Source organism: Talpa europaea, assembly GCF_964194135.1.
Source record: "Talpa europaea genome assembly, chromosome: 2".
NCBI classification, from domain to species: domain Eukaryota; kingdom Metazoa; phylum Chordata; class Mammalia; order Eulipotyphla; family Talpidae; genus Talpa; species Talpa europaea.
The window spans coordinates 134973494-134994181 of NC_140068.1; the positions used below are offsets into that span (position 1 = coordinate 134973494).

The following is a 20688-nucleotide window of genomic DNA, read 5'->3' on the forward strand; positions in this document are numbered from 1 at the left end:
GACAGTAGCCTCCACTCACCCATGTATAGCTCCTGAAATATCTGTCCTTCCTGGATGTGTCCTACATTTCCGTGACTGTGCCAAGGTCCATTTACAACTCTTTCATGCACAGTGGTTACATTTCCTTCTGGGAATGCATAGTGCAGTGTTTTGTTTTCATTCTCTGTGCTTTTGCTGAGGTATTCATGCTCACAGTGATGTCTTATGATCGCTATGTGGCCATCTGCGTTCCACTGTGCTGTGAAATCATCATGGATGTCCGCAACTGTCTGTGGAGTCCTAGGTGTCTGGATCACTGGGGTCATTTCTGCAACCATGCACACAGCTGGCACTTTCTCCATGCACTTCTGTGGTTCCCGTGCCATTCACCTGTTCTTCTGTGACATCCCCCAGCTCTTGAAATTCTCTTGTTCTAATGAGTATATTAGCGAGGTTGGGGTCAGTGTCTTTGGTTCTTATGTCCTTTCCTTGCATTATCTTCATTGGAGTGTCCTATACACAGATATTCTCTATTGTGCTGAGGATGCCATCTGGTGAGTGTAGAGCTAAGGCCTTTTCCACTTGCTTTCCCCACCTCGCTGTCATCATATTGTGTATTTCAACCAGTGGCTTTGAGTTTCTCAAGCCACCTTCTGACTCTCCAAGTGCACTGGACATTTTGCTCACTATTATGTACACTGTTGTGCTCCCAACACTCAACCCAATGATCGATAGCCTGAGAAATAAACCCATGAAGGCAGCTCTCAGAAGGTTTTCCAGAGGAGAAAAGCTGACCTATTTTGTTGATGCACATCTGTTAATTCTTGTTTGAGAAAAGTTAAAAATATATTGGAGCACTTTGTGATACAAGTGCAAATAATTGAGTTTATGAGAGAATCAAGATGAGTACTGAAGCTCAGTAGCAACCTCTAGAAAAGATGACTATTTTTTATTTGCAGGGAAACCTTTCAAGGTATGGATAGGTTCCTGATGTATGCATTTACATGATAAATCCTCTATACATTGAGGAATACCGGGAAAGTTTTTTTAAATTTTCCCTATTTAAAGATTCATTTGTAGGGAACTGGGAGTTTCAGTCCTGCCATAAACATCAGTGCTGTGTTTCCTTGAAGTTACTGAGTTGTCTTGAGACTGTAGTTTCAGCTACATGTTCCTGTGAATAAATCACTTTATTCACAGGAAGTATTTTCCTGGGACACTTTCTTCCGTACGAGGCCACTGCATGTTCATTCTTGACATGTGCCATTTAGGTGGGATGAGGGAGGAGGGTACACACTTAATTGTCAGCTTTGGTGAACCAAACATATCACAATCAAGCAAATATTCAAAGCTCATGAAGAAATGAGCTTATGGAAATTCATCATATCAGACAGTTGTTGTAAGTATAGCGTATCGAGTAAAAAATATTCACAAAACAGTGCTATAAGCATTACTGCTTCAAATGCAATAGGTTAAAATCTCACCCCATGAAACCAGATTGAAAAAATTGCCATAATTTTAAAGCAGCTAGTGTAATTCCTTCAGGGATCATTTCTATCAGCATGATGGAAAATAGTAAACATGAGGTTCTTTTCTCAGTTTATCCTGTTACACTGGAGTTGGGCTACTACAACACAGCAGCATGTGGGTGGAAACAGCCGGCTCTCAGCACCTGTTAAACACCCATTGTGTGCCTCAAAGTCCTCCATGAGCAATAGACTGAGGTCACTCTGTAAAAAAACTCATTATATCATTTCTTTGTGACTTAAGTTGCATTGAAATAATTGTCGCTTACATGGGAGGAATGTTTAAATAACACAATAATCTGTCAGTCCCATCCCCATCCTCCCTCCAATTCTCCAATGATATATCTGGGCTTGGTTTTGGTTTATATTTGTCAATTCCTTTTACATTTTGTTCTCTATTGTCCACATATTATGTTTCTGTTTTTCTGTCTTTCTCTTTCTGATGTTGCACTTAGCAAAATCGCCTCAAGTTCCATCCATGCTGTTCAAATTGCAAGAGTTAATTTTTTTTATAGTTGAATATATTCTCTTATGTATACAGATAACATCTTTTTTTAAAGATTTATTTATTTATAGAAGAACCGGGGTACAGGCCAGATTCGTGGGAGGGTGAGAGGACTCACCAGAGTCAGAGCAGGTAACAGAACAGGCAAACTGATGAAATACACTGCTGAGGGGAGCAGCGGGCATGACAGGAGTGGCCTGGCGAACCATGTGGGACCCTTGCTGGCCGGCCAGGATTGAACCCTTGCTGCAGACGTTGCAGACAGCTTCACAGTAATGGTGATCAACCACCTGTGCCACCAGGGGAGGCCCTCAATAAATTTTGATTAAAAACAATGTCCAACCTTTGCTTTATGCAAAACACTTACTTTAGATTCCAGGACTCTCATAGTGTGAAACAAAAAAGATGGAAAATTATATTCTATGCATATGTAAAACAAAAGACAACATAGGTAGTGATATTTGCGTGAAGTAAAAGGGACGTTACATAAAAAACGCATTAGAAGCCAAAAACATTTTTAAATAATGATAGAGATCAATTCATTGAGAGGATACACACACACACCCCAACCATCAAAGTATTCAAATTTAAAGAAAAATTCATATATCTGCAGTTAGCAGATACTATCTTTTTTTATTTTTTTAAGATTTATTTATTTATTTAAAAACCGGGGTATAGGCCAGATGTGCGGGAGGGTGAGAGGATTCACCAGAGACAGAGTGGGGAACACAATAGACAGATTGACTAAGTACACTGCTGAGGGGAACAGGTGGGTGAGAAAGAAGAAGTCTGCTGCTCTATGTGGGTTGCTCCCTGGCCGGGGATCAAACTCGTGCTGCAGTGGCTGCGGATAGCTTCATAGCTTGCGTTTTAACCCCTTGCACCACCAGGGAGGCCCTCATATTAATAATTTTTATATTACTATAAACTTATACATAAAGTGTTAGAGAAAATTTTAGATTTCACTATGAGCAAGATCTAACCTAAATTAAAAATATGTGTTTAACTTCTATGTAGCTGTCATGAAACCTCTACCTGAAGAGTTATAGGACCTCATTACATCTCTAGGAGACCACATTTACCCCTTAAATGTTGTAACATTTTAGAGTTTTTCCTTACATTTAGAGTTTTTCCTTACTTTAGAGCATTTCCTTACTGATATCATATGATGATCCACTTTTAATGAAAGTATTGGCCAACTGTTTGTCTTCTTAGGAGAAGTTACTATTCAGATCCTCTCCCTTTTATTAATTGGGTTGTCAATATTTTATATTTGAATGTTTTGAGTAATTTACATTGTACATATTAACTCTTTTTGGCAAATGAGGTGAAAATATCTTCTCTCATCCAGTGGAAAGACTTTTTTCTAAATATAGTTTCTTTGTAAGTTACAAGTCATGTCATGTTGCTGCATTTCTTTATCTTTGTTTCTCCTTCAGTCACCATTGGATCTGAGTCCTCATATATATTTCTAATGCTGATGACAAGGTGCATAGTCTGTTTTCTTCTACAGTACATTTTTCAAAAATATTTGTTTCCACATATTTCACGTTATTCTCACTTGCATTTAAAATTAATCTACCTTTTATTGCTAGCTAGTGTTTAGATATCTAATCAATTTTTGTTCCTTAAACTTATTCAATGGCTCACTTAATTTACTTATAACATCCATACTTTATAGTTTCATTTTTTTAAAAAAAAGATTTATTTATTTATGAATGTAAGAACTGAGATCAAAGCCAGAGGTTAAGGGTGTGAGAGGATTGACCAGAGAGAGTGGGGAGCAGAACAGGCAAATCTACTTAAATACACTGCTTAGGGGAGCAGCAGGCAAGGCAGGAGAAGTCTACTGTGCCATGTGGGTAGCTCCCTGGATGGCTGTGGATCAAACTTGGGCTGCAGTGGCTGGTGATAGCTTGACAGTGATGTCTTTAACCCCTGCACTACCAGGGAGGCCCAGAACTTTATAGATTCTTTTGATTTCTATTCACACACCATTACCTGTCAGTAAAGGGTATGCATTTTTCCTTTTATGCTTTAATACTTAATGTTTTATTGCTGACTGGGTATTCTAGGCTAATGCTCTTTGGATAGAAGTAGTTAATATTAAACTAGTCACAATCTTTTCTAACTGAAACATTTGAATCATAGTTACTTTTATATAAATAGCTATGGCAGTCATGTGATAAAAAGCTAATCTTGAATAGCGGCTTAACAAAGGTCAGTAATATTGCTACACACTTAAATAAAGTTTATAATTAATTCTTTTAAATAATACATTAAAGTATGTTATCAATATTGTCCCATTATTTTACATGAAGAATCTGTACTAGAAAGAGGGAAGCAGTTTGTGGACAAGCCACATAGCTATTAAAGTGAGGAAGTAGGATATGAATTCGGAAAGCGAAGCTCCAGGTGCTGTGAGCTGAATATTAGCCCTAACCCTATACTTAATTACAGACTTAAATTTAGTTTAAATCATTGTAATTTCAGTCTTATCTAACTCTTGAGCTAGAATATGAGGACAGTGGTTCAAGAGATACATGTGGTTACATTTCTTAAAAGGATACCTGACAGAGTAAGAATTCTGTAGGGCTATGAGAGCAAGAGAGAGTGAGAGAGTGGGGGAGGGTGGGAAGTGGAGGAGAAAGGATAGGAAGAGAGAGGAAAGAGAGAGAGAGACAATGAGACAGAAATTGAGAGAAGGATAATTAATTAGCTGATGAGTTCTTTGTATTATGAGGACTTGGATCTTTCTCTGCCCAAATGAGTACTTATTTTGCATATTCAAGCAAGATTTTTTGTTTTCATCTATTGAGAAACATCAGTTATGCATATATTCTGAGTCCAGCTCTGATTTAGCCAGCGCTACTCTACTTTTTTCTCTGTCCATTTCTTTCCTGTTCTGTGAAACTTCTCTCATGTGTGTTCTGCCCACCAAAGGTGGTTCTGCAGTGGAGGTTCTGTTCTTTCAACTTTTGTTCTTTTATGACTTCTAATAATTCTGCTTTTGCTTTTTAATTCTTATAACAGTTTTATTTCCTTTCCTTTTTTGACTTTCTACCGGCTCCTTTCCTACCTCAGTCTTGTGTCCTTTTCCTCTTTTCCTGGATAAGTGCCCTCCTTCTTTTGTGTTATTTGTTTTTGTTTTTTACCATACTTTACTTTTTATTTATTTATTTATTTATTTATTTATTTATTTATTTATTTATTATTTAAAGTTTTATTTCTTTATATAAGAACTGGGGTACAGGTCAGAGGCCTGGGAAGGTGAGAAAATTCACCAGAGACAGAGAGGGGAAAGAACAGGCAGACAGACCAAAGACACTGCTGAGGGGAGCAGCGGGCAAGGCAGGAGAGTTCTGTCATGCCATGTGGGTTTCTCCCTGGCCGGCCGGGATTGAACCAGCACTTCAGAGGCTGCGAACAGCTTTACAGCACAACGCTCAACCTGCTGCGCCACCAGGGAGGCCAGTTCTTCTGTGTTATTTGGACATACAAAGCCAGTATGTCCATATAAGTTATCTCTTGGAGGAAATATTTGAAAACCTGGATGGTCAGGACTATAATCCTTTCCTTGTTTTGAGCTGCAAAATCTTTTCATGCCCTTTCTTTTTTTTTTTTTTTTTCCATTTATACCTTGACTGAGCAAAGGCTCTCCCAGCCTGGTGTTTCCACACAAATGAGTGTCTTTTGTACTGGTTTCTCCTGCTGAATATCTCCTTGCTGTTAGACACATCATGTGGAAACCAAGGAGTCTCTTCTCCATCACCTGTTGTTTCCTGTCTCCTGGATAATAGCTTCTCACAAGTGTGAGCTAAGATGTCATTGTGGCTTTAATATACCTTCCCCTCAAAACAGAGATGCACATCTTTTCATTGGACCGTTGGATCTCTCCTGTGTGACACAAGCCTAATCAGATCATCTGGCAATTTTCTGTAGGGTTTTTTTTTTTAAATTTTGAACTGTATTACTTGAGAATATGTTTGGATATTAATCTCTTGTCTCATAGGTGGTTTGCAAATATCCTCTCCCATTCAGTAGGATGCCCTTTCCTTCCAATGGTTCCTTTGACTAAGAGCAGAAGCTCTTTAGTTTGATTGTTTTTGTTTTAGTTTCCCTTTATGTTGGAGAACAATCCTCAGAGTCATCTCTAAGGCTGATATCAATAAACTTTTTGTCTCTCTTTCCCCATGTATTTTATAGTTTCAAATTATCACTAAAGTATATGTCAATGAGTTTATGGTGTATGCTTTTTCCCATGTTTTAGGTATTTCATTCAAGTTTTTAATCTATTATAAACATACTTTTATTATAAGTCAAAATTTCAGGTAAGTAGGTGTAATCATTACTTCAAACAACAGAAAAATACTCTGTAGGATCAGTGAATTTAATTGCAAGTTTTGGTCAAAAGGTATTTACTGAGAATAACAAATAACCCACAGCAACAAGACACTCTGCCTGTGCCAAAGAGATTTCATAGTCTAACCTCCAGAGGCCAAAGAAGGGTTGAAATGGACTAATTTTTTCTACACCTTCAGATTTTTTCAAATGTGACTCAATTCAGAGACAGGACTTCGAACTAATTTTCAGCTGCTAACACTGACATCTTCTTCAGTTGAAGGAAACAGTTTGAGACTATACTCTGGCGAGTTTCCTTAGAATCTAAAAAGATAGATTATGCAGAAAAATAGAAAGCCCAGAGGTTACTGCTTTTGAGTGGATGAGAGAACTAGTCACTGGTATTTATTTGTAAAATAGGAAATACTATGTATGAGCTATGAGAATAAATGAATATGATGTGTCTGGGAAAGACATAAACACGCCCTACTTTCCAGAAACATTTTGTGGAGTGCAGTTCCCATTTTCCTAGCAATACCTTTCTTTCTTTTTTTAGTATATTATTTTATATAACTCTTACATCATTTTTCATTTTTGCACAATGTATTTCTTTATATAACCATCTCAGGAATAATTTAGTGTGAATGTGTAATGGGATGATAATCTCTGATATTCCTTGTAGTCCTGTTATTCATTGACTCTTATCATAGTGGCTGGGGTAAAGGACAGAGATGCGGGGGGGTGAGAGGATTCCACCAGAGACAGAGTAGGGAACAGACTGACTGAAACAGACTGACTGAAACACACAGACTGACTGAAACACACTGACTGAAACACACTGCTGAGGGCAGCAGTGAGCAAGGCAGGAGAGGTCTGCCTTGCCATGTGGGTTGCTCCCTGGCTGGCCGGGGATCGAACCTGTGCTGCAGAGGCTGTGGTTTTCTTCATAGTGCGGTTCATAACCACTTGCATCACTGGGGAGGCCCCGAGACATTAAAATATTGTGATGGATCAAATATTTTAAAGAAAGCCAAATAGCCACATATTCAATATTCACAAAGGATCACAAATAATATATAAATATTTGATTGAAAGGGCCTAATGAGACAAGGATTTTTGTCAGAACCAACTGCTCAGTCTCCTGACTTCTTCTAATCAATCCTCAGGGAAAATTCTGCATGGACTGTATAAAACATTTTAATATAAACCAACAGCAATGCCTACAGTTCCATTAACAATTATATTTTTTAGGGTCTCCCTGGTGGTGCAGGTGTAGAGCACCATACTTTGAAGCTGTCTGTAGCCTCTGCAGTGTGGATTCAATCCCTGCCAGCTGGTGAGAATCCCACATGGTGCAGCAGACCTCTCCTGTCTGGACCGCTGCTCCCCTCAGTCGTGTATTTCATCAGTCTGCCTGATCTGTTCCCCGCTCTGTCTCTGGTGAATCCTCTCATCCTCCTGTGCATCTGGCCTGTACCCCAGTTCTTGTATAAATATATTAAAAAATATATATATTTTAGAGATATATTGTTAATTTTATTATATACATCCATCATCATTCATTTTCTTTGATTGAAATGGTCAATACTAAAATTTAGAAATTCATTACACATGTTTCCACAACTGAGTCAAAGTATTTTAAAATTGCTTGATGTTCTTATTGATATTCAGAACAGCTTCAGTTTTGAGATGAAGTGATGATTTCTTCAAATGGTCTCTTGCAAAACTTGATTGAGTACAGGGAGTTTAGTAGGTTAAGTCACAGAAATTGTTTCATGGATCCTTTTTTGTCTTATAGCCAACATCACTGGGAAATTAAGAAGGACTATGGCTAATTTCACTATGAGTGACTTTCTTCTGGTGAGATTTTCAGCGAAGCCTGAACTAGAACTCGTCCATGCTTCCCTGTTCTTAGTCTTGTACCTGGTGGCAGTAACTGGCGATATCCTCATTATCACTGTAACTTCCATGGACAATAGTCTCCACTCACCCATGTATTTCTTTCTGAAACATCTCTCCTTTTTGTATCTGTGCTACATTTCCGTGACTGTGCCAAGGTCCATTTACAACTCTTTCATGCACAGTGGCTACATTTCCCTCTGGGAATGCATAGTGCAGTGCTTTGCTTTCACTCTCTGTGGTAATGCTGAGCTGTCCATGCTCACAGTGATGTCTTATGATCGTTATGTGGCCATCTGCTTTCCACTGCACTATGAAGTCATCATGGATGTCAGCAAATGTGTCCATGGAGTCCTAGGCATCTGGATCAGTGGGGTCATAACCGGAACCATGCACACAGCTGCCACTTTCTCCATGCACTTCTGTGGATCCCATGTCATTCACCAGTTCTTCTGTGACATCCCCCAGCTCCTGAAACTCTCTTGTTCTAATGAGTTTATCAGCGAGGTTGGGGTCAGTGCTTTTTTGTCTCTTAAGGCATTTCTTTGCATCGTCTTCATTAGAGTGACCTACACACATATATTCTCTACTGTGCTGAGAATGCCATCTACTGAGGGCAGAGCTAAGGCTTTTTCTACCTGCCTTCCACACCTCGCTGTTGTTATATTATTTATTTCCACTGGCTCCTTTGAGTATCTAAAGCCTCCTTCTGAAACTGCAAGTACTCTGGACATTTTTCTCACTATTATGTACACAGTTGTGCCCCCAACTCTCAACCCAATGATCTATAGCCTGAGAAATCAAACCATGAAGGCAGCTCTAAGAAAGGTTTTCCAGAGAAGACAAGCCTGACTCTTCTGTTGAGGCTCATTTGTTGATAGTTGGTGAGGAGAAAAGTTCGACATATATTGGGAAAGCTGTTGACATATAAATTGAGACAAGAGAAAATTGAGTTTATGAAAGATCAAGGCTGAAGACAGTCCAGTAACAACTTTCAGATAGTTCTGGATAAGTTACCTGAATGTTGAGCTTCTCAATGAGGATTGTATGCAATATGCAAGGGAAATATTTCAGAGTTGTGGGCTGTTATCTGGTGTATGTAGCTGACATTCTCTGTGCACTGAGGAAGACAAGAAGGTTGTAAACATTTACCCTATTGAGAGCTTTATTTTCTGGGCTGGGAGTTTTAGCGATGCGGTAAAACTTGAAGTCTGTTATTGTTTGAATTTACGAATTTTCACAGAAGCAGCAGTTTCTATAATTCTTTGTATATAGTGGAATTCCCCATACCCCCACCCCCACCACCCCTAATGAGCATTTTTCCTGGCACAGACCAAGGCAGATGCATCTTAACTCTAGACTTGTGCCATTTAATTGGGACCATTTAATTGCTAAATTGGTTAACCAGTGTAAAGTAACCAAGCAAGAATTTAAGTTAAATAGAGACATGAGTATAGGGAAAGCACTCATGTGGAGAAGTTATCAAAAATACGGGATATCTGAATAACAGAAATAGCCACACATACACAAATACAGCTTTTAAACAGTGTACTTGCAAACATAGTAGATTAAAATTTCCACAGTCAGGCATGAGAAAAGGAAATTTCCATAAATTTAAAGCAGTAGACAATTTCATCCCATCTCTGTCTGAATGATGGACAACAGTGAATATGAAGTTCTTTTCCATTTTTTCCTGAGTTGCACTGGTATTGGGATTTCACATGATATCTTTATACTGATGAGAACCACCTGACTGTCAGCACCCATTGGCCATTCAGAGCTCCATAAGGTCTGTCAACATCAAAGTGTCCAGGACAATCTGCAAAACCCTCATTATACCATTTATTTGTCTGTTAAGATCAATGCATTAATTGCTACTATGTGGGCGGGACATTTAAATAATACAAGATCTGTGAGCATCTCAGAAATACATGTTTCTAAATGATAAATAACTCAAAGAAGTACAATTATTATTAAAAGAATAATATGCTACCCCCAGAATAGTTATATTGAAAAATAGGTAGAAAGTACTTATATGAGTATAATGGGAAGTGTTCAAAATTTGAATATCAATGTAGAAATTAATCAGTACATAAAAAATAGAATCAGTGAACTGATAGTTTTTCTAACACAAAAATATGATTCCATCAAATAAAAAAATAAAACAAAGTGATAAAATATGAGAGAGTGAATAATAAGTGATAGAACAGAAAGGACTAATGTATAAAAATTATTAATGTTAAAAGTTATTCTACTTGATCTGTTTTCCCATGCTTTGAAGTCACTGTCAATAGGCAATATTGAAAAAAATATGCCCCCCCAAATTAATAAAGAAAAAATCTTCAGAAATCAGAAACAAATCAAAATTTGGGCAATATGTAAAATGAATTAAAAAATAGAATATCCTATTGAAACTATAAATAACAGACAATTAATAGTTACAGTAAATGGTTACTGCTTTATTCTTCACATTCAATGATCCTTTTTAAAATTATTTTTGCATAAAGTGTAGGTTCATTTTATTCAAAGAGCTATCCCACTGACACAGTATTATGGAGAACTGTTGTTTTCTGATGCATTTCACCTGTGTTATGTCAAACGATGTTATAGGTGTGGGATTCTAATCTGCTCAGATGACGTTATTTGTTCATGCTTATAATATGAAGCTGTTAATAACTGTAGTTTCACAGTAGGTTGGTATATTAAAGACTAAGTTTCCTACTCTATTCTTCCGGATTGTCTATGCTTTTCCTGATTCTTTCTATATCCTTATAAGCTTTAAAATGTTTACCCATTGCAAAATATACTTGCTGAAATATGGACTGAAATTACATTAAATTTATAGATTGAGCAGGAAAATGAAAAGATCATGTCTCCCACATGACCAAGATTTTTTGTACTTACTTATGTCTTTAAAAATTCTTTCCTCCATAATATATGGTTTTTAGTGTAATGGCTTTGCACATATTTTTTTTAAAAAATATTAAAATCCACTTCTTTAATGGTAATAATACTGCATTATAATATTATAAATATTTCAGGTGTACGCCATTAAAAATCAACTTGTGTATATACTACATTAAGGTCAGCACTAGAGCTCTGATTCTGTCCTCCGCATAATTGACACATTTTACCTGATTCACCTTCCCCTCTTTCCCCTTCCCTTCTGCTAACCACTAGTTACTCCTAAAGTTTATTTTTGTTTTATTTAGTTCATGTCTTTGTTTTCTCTGTATATAACACACGTAGGAAATCGTCTGGTGTTTGTCTATCTCTGACTTACTTCATTAAACATAATAATCTAAGGTCCACAAGGTTGTGATATGGGCAGGTTTCCAGCCATTTATACCTGAGGGATTTATCATGTGCATCGACCTCATCTTCTTTGCCAATTGTCTTCCCCTGGGGACTGAGGTTGTTTCCAGGTCTCAGCAACTGTTAATAACACTGAAATAAGGATGGTAGTGCACATCCCTTTGGATTTGTGTTTTTGCATATTTTGGTTAAATGGGATAACTGGATCATGTGGAATTACTCATTTTACTTTTTCAAGGACCACTTAACTAGCTTACAAATTACAAAACTTTATAGGTTCTTTTGATTTCTAGTCACACACCATTACCTGTCAGTAAAGCATTTGCATTTTTCCTTTCATGCTTTAATACTTAATGTTTTAATGCTGACTAGGTACTCTAAGCTAATGATCCTTGGTTGGCAGTGGTTAATAATAAATTGGGTCACAATCTTTCTAATTGAAATATTGGAATCATAGTGACTTATGTATAAATAGTTATGATAATAATATGATAAAAAGGTAACCTTGAATAAGGGCTTAATAATGGTAAGGAATATTGCTACATACTTAAAGATTATAATTAATTCTTTTTAATAATTTTTAAATTATGTTATTAATATTTCCCATTATTTTACACAAAGAATCTAAACTAGAAAGAGGTAAGCAGTTAGTGCAAGATCCACCTAGCTATTAAAGTGAGAAACTAGGACATGAATTTGGAAAGTGAAACTCCTGGTGCTATGATCTGAATACTACTAACACTAAATTTAATTATATACTTAAGTTTAGCATGTAATTTCAGTCTTACCCTTGAAAACTGTAACAAAAAGGTAGATAGACTATGAAGATAGTGGTTCAAGAGATATATGTGGATCCATTTCTTAAAATAATTCCTGACAGAGTAAGAATTCTGTAGTGCTGAGAGAGACGGAGAGAGACAGAGAATGAATGAGAGAGAAACTGAGATAGAGATTGAGAGAAGGATAAATAATTAGCTGATAGTTTTTTGTATTATGAGGACTTGGCTCTTTCTCTGCCCAAATGAGTACTTATTTTGTATATTCAAGCAAATCTTTTTGTTTTCATCTGTTGAGAAACATCAGTATGCATATATTCTGAGTCCAGCTCTGGTTTAGCCAGCACTACTCTCTGACTACTTTTTTCTCTGTCCAATTCCTTCCTGTTCTGTGAGCTTCTCTAGTGTGTGTTCTGCACACCAACAGTAGGTTTTGCAGTGGAGGTTCTGTTCTTTTATGACTTCTAATGACAGTTTAATTCTACTTTTGCTTTGTAACTTTCTAATACTATAGCATTTCCCATCTTTTTTCCCCCATACTCTCTATCAGCTCCTTACTTACCTCAGTCTCATGTTCTGTTTTCCTTTGGCTCAGTTATAAGAGCTCTTCTTGTCTTGTATTATATACAATTCAAAGGTACTGTTGTCAATATAAACTTATCTCTTGGAGGAAACATGTTAACACCTGGATGGTCATGACTGAGTTATATTCTGTTGTATATATATCCACATCTTTTTCAGTCCTCATTCTTTGATAGACATTTATGTTATCTCTACCACTTTGCTGTTGTTGTAACCAGTGCTATAATGAACATAGAGGTACATGTATCTTTTCAAAATAGAAATTTCATACTATTTGAATGAAAACCAAAAGTGAAATTACTGGATCATACTGTAGATCTATTTTTAATTTTTGGAGAAAACATCCTGCATCCTATTCTCCATGGTAGTTGCATCAATGTACCAGTTTATGAAGATTCTCTTTACTTGCCTCTTCTCCAGCATCTGTAGTTTTCAGTCTCTTGGATAATAGCTTCTCAGATGTGTGAGATGAGATGTCATTGCAGCTTTGATATGTGTTCCCCACAAAACAGAGGTGTACATCTTTTCATCAGACTGTTGGATCTGTCTTGTGTGACAAGAAACTATTGAGAAAAAAAAAGAACCTATTCAGATCATCTGGCCTTTTGTTAAAATAATTTATATATATATATATTTATATCATTGTTCATTTTTTTACAATGTTTGCTTTCTTTTTATAAGATTTTTTTATTTTGAATTGTATTTGTTGTGTATATGTTTTGGATATTAATCTCTTTTTTTAAATTAATTTATTTATTTATACAAGAACTGGGGTACAGGCCAGATGTGCGGGAGGGAGAGAGGATTCACCAGAGACAGAGTAGGGAACATAACAGGTAGACTGACAAAATATACTGCTGAGGGGAGCAGCGGGCGAGACAGGAGAGGTCTGCTGCGCCATGTGGGACACTCACTGTTTGGTTGGGATCAAACCGGTGCTGCAGAGGCTGCAGAGAACTTCACAGCGCTGCGCTCAACTGCCTGTACCACCAAGGGAGACCCTGGATATTAATCTTTTGTCTGACATATGGCTTGCAAATATCCTCTCCCTTTCAGTAGGATGTCTTTTTCTTCTAATGGTTTCTTTCACTGAGCAGAAGCTCTTTGGTCTGATTATGTGTTCAGTTTCCCTTTATGTTGGAGTCCAGTCTCAGAGTCATCTCTAAGGCTGATATCAATAAACTTTTTGTTTCTCTATTGTTTGTAATTTTTGGTTTCAAGTTCTCACTAAGGGAGATGTCAGTGAATTTATGGTTTATGCTTTCCCACATGTTTTAGATGCCCCCTTCAAGGTTTTAATCTATTATGAACATATTTTTGTAATAAGTAAAAGTTTCAGGTAAGTAGGTATGATGATTAAGTCAAACAACAGGGAAATACTCTGTAAGATCAATGAATATAATTGTAAGTTTTGGTCCCAAGGTATTTACTGAGAATGACAAATACCCACAGCAACAAAACACTCTGCTTGTGCCAAAGAGATTTCATAGTCTAAGCTCCAGAGGCCAAACAAGGGTTGAAATGGACTTTTTTTTTCCTACACCTTCAGATTTTTCTAAATGTGACTGAACTCAGAGACAGTACTTTAAGCTAAATGTCAGCTGCTCACACTGACAGCTTCTCCTTCTGTTGAATATGCTCTGGTGAGTTTTCTTAGATTCTCAAAAGATAGATTACATGGAAAAAAAGCCAAGAAGAAAGCCAGAAGTTAAGCCAAGTTAGAAAGCCAAGAAGTTACTGCTTTTGAGTGGATGAGAGAACCAGCCACTGGTATTTACTTGTAAAATATGAAATACTTTGAATGAGCTATGAGAATAAATGGATATGAGGAATCTGGGAGAAGCATATAGGCTTCTTAGTTTTCAGAAATATTTTGTAGAGTAGTTTCTGCCTTCCTAGCAATGCCTCTCTTTATGTAACCATCTTAGCAATAATTCAGTGTAAATGTGTGATGGGATGACACTCTCTGATATTCCTTGTTCATATTATTTATTGACTCTTATCATTGCGACTTTAGAAATATGAGGCGCTTTCCACATCAGAGATCATGAATAACTTGTTCAAATGGGATAGAAACATTAAAATATTCAGATGGATCATATATTTTAATGAGAACAAAATAACCACATATTCCATGTTCACAAGGGTTCAAAAATAATATATAAAAATAAGAAAGAAAGGGCATAATAAGACCATGATTCTTGTCACAACCAGCTGTTCAGTCTCCTGATTTCATCTAGTCAATCCTCAGGAAAAATTCAGCATGGACTATATAAAACATTTTAATGTAAACCAACATCAATGTTCCACAGCTCCGTTAACAAGGATATATTTTAGAGATATATTATTAATTATATTATATACATTCATCATTCATTTTCTTTGAAATGGGCTATGATAAATTTTAGAAACTCGTTATACATATTTCCATAATTGAGTCAAAGTATTTTAAGATTGTTTGACATTATTATTGAATTTCAAAACTATTTCACATTTGTGCTGAAGTGGTGATTTCTTCAACTGGCCTCTTGCAAAACTTGATTGAGTACAGGGAAGGTTAATAGGTTAAGTCACAGAAATTGTTTCATGGATCATTTTTTGTCTTATAGCCAACATCACTGGGAAATTAAGAAGGACTATGGCTAATTTCACTATGAGTGGCTTTCTTTTGGTGGGATTTTCAGCAAAGCCTGAGCTAGAACTTGGCCTTGCTTCTCTATTCTTAGTCTTATACATGATGGCATTAACCGGCAATATCCTCATTATCACTGCAACTTCCATGGACAATAGTCTCCACTCACCCATGTATTTCTTTCTGAAACATCTCTCCTTTCTGGATCTGTGCTACATTTCTGTGACTGTGCCAAGGTCCATTTACAACTCTTTCACGCACAGTGGCTACATTTCCCTGTGGGAATGCATAGTGCAGTGCTTTGCTTTCACTCTCTGTGGTAATGCTGAGCTGTCCATGCTCACAGTGATGTCTTATGATCGTTATGTGGCCATCTGCTTTCCACTGCGCTACGAAATCATCATGCATGTCAGCAAATGTGTCCATGGAGTCCTAGGTGTCTGGATCAGTGGGGTCATTTCTGGAGCCATGCACACAGCTGGCACTTTCTCCATGCACTTTTGTGGTTCCCAGATTCACCAATTCTTCTGCGACATCCCGCAGCTCCTGAAACTCTCTTGTTCCAATGACTATATCAATGAGGTTGGGGTCACTGCTTTTTTGGCTTTTATGGCCTTTCCTTGCATTATCTTCATTGGACTGTCCTACACACAGATATTCTCTACTGTGCTGAGGATGCCATCTGCTGAGGGCAGAGCTAAGGCCTTTTCCACTTGCCTTCCCCACCTCACTGTCGTCACTTTATTTATTTCTACTTGTGCCTCTGAATTTTTCAGGCCACCTTATGACTCTCCAAGAGCACTGGACCTTTTTCTCACTATTATGTACACAGTTGTACCCCCAACACTCAACCCAATGATCTACAGCTTGAGAAATAAACCCATGAAGGCAGCTCTCAGAAAAGTTTTCCAGAGGACAAAAGCTGACCTGTTTTGTTGAAGCACCTCTGTTAATTTCTACACTGGGAGAAAAATTCAAAATATTTTTGGAAAACTGTTGACATAAATAAATTGAGACAAGCAAATGTTAACTGAATTTATGAAAGAATGAAGACTGAGGACTCAAGGCTGGGAACAACCTCCAGATAATTCCAGAAAAGCTGCCTGAACTTGTATCCTCTGAAGAGGATTTTGTCTAATTTGTAATGATAACATTTCAAGATCTGAATAGTGTTTGATCTCATGTATTTATGTGATGCCTTCAATGCATTGAGGAAAAAAGGAACAGTTGTTAAGATTTTCCTTATTTAAGGTTTTATCTTTGGGACACTGGGAATTTTTGGCCCTGCCATACCCATGAAGGTAGTGTGTCTTTGAAGTTACTGATTTGTCCAGAGGCAGTAGTTTCTAAATTGCTTTTTTCACAGGAAACAATTTTTCCTGGGAAGAATTTCTACAGGACCAGCCCCAGCTGTATGGTAATTCTCTACTGTGCTCTTTGGGTGGGGCCAGGGTGATGGGTGACCACTTGATTGTTAGCTTTGTTTAACCAAACATAATACAGTCAATCAAAATTTTAAAGCCAATAAAGAAAATGAGCATAAAGAAAATTGTCATATTAGAGTATTGTCATAAGTATGTGCTATCTAAATAACAAAAATACTCACACAAAAGCTCTATAAATGTTACTTCTTCAAATATAATAGATTAATATCTCATCCCATGAAATCATGTGGGAAAAAACCTGCCACAATTTCAACAAAGTCAACATAATCCCTTCAGTGATCATTTCTGCCAGGATGATGGAAAGAAAAAAAAAAAAACATGATTCTTTTCTCAGTTTGTCCTGAGTTACCTGGAGTTGGGCTATCACCTGACATCTATGAATGGATGAGAACAACCAGATTCTCAGCAGCCAACAACCATGTAGAGCACCACTAAGGCTCTATGAATCTCAAAATACTCTGTGAGCTATTTACTGAGGCCACATGGCAAAAATCTCATTAAATCATTTCTTTGCAATGGGTTAATTGTCACTCATGTGGGATGAATGTTTAAATACCACAATAATCTGTGAGTGCCCATCTCTACCTCTCACTACTTCTAGTAGCCCTAGTTCTCCAGTCATATTTTTAAGGTGAGTTTTGGTTTAGGTTTTTTCAGGTTTTTTTTTTGTTGTTGTTGTTGTTGTGGTTGTTCTCTATCATCCAGCTATGAAAATATTTTAGAGTTCTTTGCTATTTGCAATTTTAATATTTCTTTTCTCAATATGTGAAAAGTCAGATACAATCCTGCAAATCCATATCTACCCTTCAGATATGGGAAAGTAACCACATGATTTTCCATAGCCAATTATGTATTGAAAGAGACTTAAATTTTTCAGTTTTTCTTAGTTTTAATCTGTATGTCCTTTAAAATGAGGTCAACAGTTTGCAAGTCTACACACTTTTAGAGTGTGATTATTTCAAAGACATATTTTTGTTGTTCCATGCCATCATATATCTACAAATAATTTTCAAATCAACTAAAGAGTAGATTTATTCTCTGAATTGGGAACACAGATACATATGCACAATGGAAGAATTAAATTATACCTTTGCATGGTATTCTGAGTTCACAATTGTGCAATAGATTGGTAGGTGAATTATTGTGTTAAAATGATAGTTTACATAGAAACCATTTCTATTTTAAAGAAATGGAAAAGCTTGCATTTGTGAAATGATAGCAAGGCATAGAGACCTATTTTGTGATAATGTAGTGATGCCAGTTAAATATTCAATTTGGGCTTAACCTTGAAACAATGATGTATTTTCATAATAATTATTATAGTTATACTAGCCAGACAAAAAACACATAAAGATTAAACAATATGGCTATCAAAAACAATTTACACATTCAACATAATTCCTTTAAATATCTCAATGACATTCTTCAAAGAAATAGAACAAATATTACTGAAATTCATATGGAATCACACAAAAAAACCTCAATAGTCAATGCTCTCTTGACTAAAAGGTGCAAAAATGAAGGTATTACACTCCCAGATTTCATATTATATATAAAGCCATAAAAACAAAAACAGCATGGTCCTGGAACAAAAACAGACATATAAACCAATGGAATAGAAAAGAAAATCCAGAGAGAGCCACATATATATGGGCAGGTAATCTATGACAAAGGAGCAAAAAATATACACTGGAAAAATGACAGTCTTGTCAATAAATGGTTGGGAAAAGTGACCTGCTACACGCAAAAGAATGAAACTAGACAACTCCCTCACACCATACACAGAAACAAACTCAAAATGGATAAGAGACTTGCATGTAAGACCTGAAACCATAAAATATATAGAAGAAAACATAAACAAAACACTCCATCACATACAACTCAGAAATATATTTGAGGACTCATCTTCAGATGCAAAGAAAGTGAGAGAAAAGAAAAACAGCTGGGACTACATCAAAGTGAAAATCTGTACAGCAAAGGAGACAGTAACCAAAATGAAGGGACACCCATGGGATGGGAGAAAATAATTCCACACCATATCACTGAGAAGAGACTTAAACCAGAGATCTACAAAGAGCTTATACAACTCAACAAAATAGCAAACAACCCAGTCAAAGAATGGCCAGAAGAGCTAAAAAAATATTTCTCAAAAGAAGAAATGTAAATACCCAACAAATATATGAAAAAATGTTCAATATCACTTATAATCAGGGAAATGCAAATAAAAAACACAGTAATACCAACTCACAGAGGTGATAATGGCCCATATTAAAATAACTGGCAAGGATGTGGAGATAAAGGAACCCTCTGAACACCGCTGGTGGGAATAAACTGTTCAGCCACAATAAAATCTCTGCAATGGTTACTTAGTACACTAAAAATGGACCTACCATATGATGCAGCCATTCCACTCCTGGGGATATACCCAAAGGTCAATAAAACACTAATCTGAAGGGAAACCTGCACTCCTATGTTTATTGCAGTGCTATTTAAATTGCTGATATGGAAATAGCCTAAATACCCTAAAAAAGATGAATGGATCAAGAAGGTGTGGTTTGTGATTTTAGACCAGCAGAAGGCTCCCGGAGGAGCCAGAGCTGAGCTGGGAAGTTCCCCCATGCCAGACCCCTTTTGGCCTGCAGTCAGAGCCCAGAGGGGGAATGGGAACCCACCGCCGGGGCAGACCAGGTGCACAGGGAGTGCGTCCCGCATCGCCATTTTAGAACAGGGACATTTCTTCAGTAAAGACTGCTTGAAACCCACGGATGGCTCCCAGAGGAGCCAGAGGGGAGCAGAGAAGTTCACCCAAGATGCCGGCCAGTCCCAGCAATAGTGTCCCAATGCATATGGCAAATTAGAAAACAGACAGTAGGGAGCAGAAGAACCACACTCAACCTAGCAACTCCTCAGGAAAAAAGCACACCAAAAAAAGAAAACCGCCCCCCAAATTGCAATGACAGTAACTTGGAAGAACTTCTGAGCCTTCCAGAAAGAGAATTTAAAATTGCCATGATTAAAAAACTGACAGAAGTCATAAAGGAAAACAATGATAAGGGAAAAATAATCAACCATCAGAAGAATGAAACTGAGCCCCTAAAGAGGGAAGTAACAGAAATGCAGGAGATCAAAGAATTAATGGAGGCACTAAAGAACTCTGGGAAAAGCAATGAAATCAGAATAGATGAAATGGAAGGACGAATAAGTACTCTTGAAGACACAGAAATGAAAAGAACCAAAACAGAAAAGGAAAGAGAAGTACGAAGGAATAAGACTGAAGAAAGACTTTGGGAACTATCCGACTCCATGAGAAAAGGAAATATAAGAGTTATAGGAATCCCAGAAGGAGAGGAGAGAGATGTAGGAACAGAGAAAATATTCCAGGAGATAATTGAAGAGAACTTCCCAAGCGTGAAGAAGGAGCTGAAAATTGATATACAAGAAGCAAGAAGAACACTAAACTTCCACAACGAAAGGTAAAATATGGCAATACACATAATAGTAAAGCTCCCAAGAATACAGGACAAGGAAAAAATAATGAAGCTGACAAGAGGGAAGAAAAAGATAACATTCAAAGGAAAACCAATCAGGCAAGGAGAGAGTGGAGGGACATAGTCAACAGACTCCAAGAAAACAGATGCCAACTAAGAATACTCCATCCCACAAAGCTCACCTTCCTCTATGAAGAAAG

The 20688-nt window shown here is 37.0% G+C and overlaps 2 protein-coding genes across 2 annotated transcripts; both read left to right on the plus strand.

The window, feature by feature from the left end:
- Positions 1–8178: 8178 nt before the first annotated feature.
- On the plus strand, positions 8179–9102 carry LOC311188353 (olfactory receptor 14J1-like; the record flags this gene model as incomplete). Its single annotated transcript, XM_084259456.1, has 1 exon — positions 8179–9102. The coding sequence occupies one exon, from the start codon at positions 8179–8181 to the stop codon at positions 9100–9102; it is 924 nt and encodes a 307-aa protein (XP_084115582.1).
- Positions 9103–15561: 6459 nt separating this feature from the next.
- Positions 15562–16588, plus strand: LOC311167483 (olfactory receptor 14J1-like; the record flags this gene model as incomplete). Its single annotated transcript, XM_084228503.1, has 1 exon — positions 15562–16588. One exon carries the CDS (start codon positions 15562–15564, stop codon positions 16492–16494), a length of 933 nt encoding a protein of 310 aa, XP_084084629.1. The 3' UTR covers positions 16495–16588.
- Positions 16589–20688: the final 4100 nt, after the last annotated feature.